At 45.6% G+C, this 3,535-nt stretch overlaps 1 protein-coding gene across 1 annotated transcript; it reads right to left on the bottom strand.

Annotated features, from left to right (window-relative positions):
- Positions 1 to 2,700: 2,700 nt before the first annotated feature.
- LOC108511386 (uncharacterized) lies at positions 2,701 to 3,281 on the bottom strand. Its single transcript, XM_017843351.5, has one exon. It carries the CDS (start codon positions 3,179 to 3,181, stop codon positions 2,864 to 2,866), a length of 318 nt encoding a protein of 105 aa, XP_017698840.1. The 5' UTR covers positions 3,182 to 3,281; the 3' UTR covers positions 2,701 to 2,863.
- Between the last annotated feature and the right edge of the window lie 254 nt (positions 3,282 to 3,535).

Raw genomic sequence — 3,535 nt, 5'->3', positions numbered from 1 at the left:
GCAGTAATAGATTGGTGCTAGAAAAAGAGTTTTGATCCCATATTTAGATGTTTGGTTGATCAAGTAGGTAATAATATAGCCATAAAATCAAGAAAATCATAAGCAGCGACCACAACCACCCAACAGGATCCGCTAGAGTCCCGTTTTGGGTTAGATTCCCCATCCACTCTCATCATCCCAGCCGATGGAGCACCACGCAATTGGTCTTCTCTTCCTCAGCTGAAGTCTGTCAGTGTTCTATCTTCAAGGTATGCCACTAGACCAGGTGCGAGAGGAAGGGATGCTGCTATTGATGGACCGATGCTACCTCTGGATCTAAACCAGAATAAGGGAAGACGTAATTCAAATATGCGCCTGGAATTAAATCACATTGGTATAAAGAGCCGGAAAGGAAGAAGAGGAGGGAAGAAGCAACGGACTGAGCGACGAAGCGACGGGATTGAAACGGCTCTTTGCAGAGCTCTTGGAAGGTTCCTCCTCCATAGGAGCCATAGCTAGATCTATCGGTCATGGCTAAGCAGTTCTGTATGCTCATGCAGTAATTTCAGTGTTGACCACCACCGTCCAAAATCTGCAACAGATAATTTTTTTGTTTTTTTTTTGGTGAAAACGGCAATTCATATAGCTCTAACATGAGTACATCGTGCCAAGTCATAAGAAAGTAAAAAGTACAATGAAGACAGTAAATCTACTACGGATGTCCAAAGGATCTTCCTAAAATGTCGTACAACAAAGGAGGCGACCCAGTCTGCAGCGGACAATTACTAACTAACAGCCGCAGCAAACTCGCCTATCGGAAGACCAGGAGCATCTGTTGTAGCCGAGTCATCATTTTCATCCTTGAAGTTCAGGACGGCCGGACACAGCCTTCTAAATTTCGTCGAGGACTTTGGTGAGGCATGCAGAAGTCGGCAACTTCTCTTGAATGAAACGCGCAAGAGAGCATGCTAGCCCCTAAGAGAGGACGCGTGATGGATGAAAGTGTGCTGAATTCGGAATATTTTGCCGTCTTTAAACGGGAATCGTGCGCTCAAGTCCGATGTATAGTGCCGAATTTGATGGACCCAGGACGTGTTTTGGTTTTGAAATTTAAACTTTAGAGGACCATGCCTGCTGAATTGAGCACGACCAAAAAAAATCCGCCTGGATTGAGTCCGCAACAACCAAAAGCCATTCAATATTCTACAAATATTCTCCTCCTCCCCCTCTTTCTCCTCCTTCTGGTTGACCTCGCCGTGCCAGAGAGCCTTCTCCTCCTCCCGGGTTGTTCGCCTAGTGTAAGTTCTAACTTTTATGTATTGACCGTTGGATTTGGGTGGGTTCTCATCGCCTGCCACCTTCTCTTTCAGGAGCTACAACCCAAGGAGGTCGCCGAAGATTCTTTTTCTTGTAGTGGTAGCCAATCACTTGGATGTACTTTGAAATATTCAGGCCATGGACCGCAGATTGGGTGGCGGCATAGAGTTCAAGCCAAATATGTTTACAGAGAGTCGAATGGGTTGCAAACTGGGTGGCCTCATACGTGACCAATCATTCCGGAGGTGCTCTGTAGGTCGAAAAAAGAGAGCTGCCTAGAGCGCTCTGGAATTTATTATTTTTTTATCTTTTTTTGATATGTCCATACTAAAATTATTTAAATTATCTGTCTTAGCAAAAAAAAAAAAAAAATCTTGGATGGCCTTGGATGACATGGAGTAGATCAATAAGCCAGCAAGCTAGATCTATTTTTTCTATTCTTCTTGCATGCATGAATGAGATACTATCTACTCGCACTGCAATCTCAAAGACAAAAAAACAAAAAAAGTGCTTACCCTACATTCAGAAGTCAGAACCCAAAAGAGTCTACATAAATACGTGTTATTATTCGTGGAAACTTAGCAAAGCTGGCAAGATTCTAATTCTCTCTTCCACTATAGGCCAGAATAAAGTATTTCCCCAGCTGCCGCATATCCCAAGAGAGACCAGTAGATAACTTGGGCACCTTCTCATGCCACAATATCTTATCCACCAGCCGATAACCGTTAGGCACCGATGCATTCGCACCGGCAGGCGAACAATTCTCATCACCCCGATTAAGTTAAACGGAACATGATATCTTATCCACGGTGGTATCATAATCAGACCAATATATCCCTCCTTGGCCCTTGCGATGAGGAGACGCTGGACAGATGGGAGCCTCTCCTGATCTCTATTTTTTAGGGATATATAGCAGAATAAATTCCCTCTATAAATCACATCCATAGGTTCTGCTATCCGAACAGGCCGGCATTAGCATGTCCTTTTGTGCATCGAATAAAATATAACGCTCTCTCTTGTCACTTCTTAATCAGCCTTATTAAATTTTGCACCCTGACTCCTTTTTCTGTTCATTCTCTCTACAAACTACAAAGTGATTAAGCAATGCAAGAAGGAAGGTTCCGAGAAAAATATTAGAATACTGTATTAATATCCAGTACAAGGATCCAGCATTATCTTAAGTTTAAAATATATGGTGATATCCGATTAGGATGAATGGTTTATTTATTCCAGGATATCTCCCTACCGACCGACCAGGCCGGCCATCTAAAAGCTCATGGCACTGGCTATCACAAATCGATAAACGAGTCCAGCGTTCCCGTGGTCACATCAGAGCCGTTGGATACGGACAGCTGTCAAACAACGCACTCGATAGGACGAATTTCATCCAACCACAACCGAATCCAATTATAAGCCACAACACTTAATTATAAAAAACAAAGAAAATTCTCGCTACGTTATATGTACAAAACAAAACAGAAGAATGCACGAGATCGAGCTCATAAGACTCTCCGACCGGCGGCGGCCGGCCGGCCGGCTGGAGTCGAACTACTCTGGCGAGCTTGGATCATGGGGCGGAGAAGACGTCGTCGAGCCACCAACTGGAGGGGGGCTCGCCGTCCTTCTCGCCGAGGTCCGGCGAGGCGCGGAGAAGTGACTGGATGGCGGCGCGGATCTGGTTGACGCGCTTCCGCTGGCGGATGCGGCGGAGCACCATCTCCTTGTCCAGAGACCGTCGGGCGGCAGCGGCGCCGCCGCCCTCGTCCGGCTTCAGGTAGATGCAGCTCGTCACAGAGTTCTGCAGCCGAGGGCGCTCGTCCTTGCCGTTGTCGTCGTAAGCGGAGGAGGACGAATGCAGGGGCTTTTTGGGAATTAGAAAAGCCATGGTATCTTCTTCCCTAAAAAGGCCTCCAGAGGAGCAGAATGGGAATAGCAGTAATAAAGTGGAGAGTGGAGAGAAAACGAGAGCTTGGACGGGTCGGTGCGGGGGGGTTTATATAGCGGTTTGGGGGGGGCCAAAACCGGGTTCCCAAGCTCGTGGTTTCTTTCTTTCTTTTGTTTAGTATTCACGTATTGAGAAGAGACCTTAATTATAAACTTATAAAAATATTCAATTATCAATTAATATACCAATTCTCTTATAGCATCTCCCTGTTTGTATCAAAAAACCTATCAGTCCTGTAGATGGTGGCTGGTAGTGGATGGTCCAGATTGATGGGCCAGGGAAGATGGATGACAT

Source organism: Phoenix dactylifera, chromosome 1 (genome assembly GCF_051530095.1).
Source record: "Phoenix dactylifera cultivar Ajwa chromosome 1, Ajwa_hap1_PhDact_Kaust_v1.1, whole genome shotgun sequence".
In the NCBI taxonomy this organism is placed as follows: domain Eukaryota; kingdom Viridiplantae; phylum Streptophyta; class Magnoliopsida; order Arecales; family Arecaceae; genus Phoenix; species Phoenix dactylifera.
The sequence above is the reverse complement of the archived record's forward strand: the minus strand, read 5'-3'. Positions and strand labels throughout refer to the sequence as shown.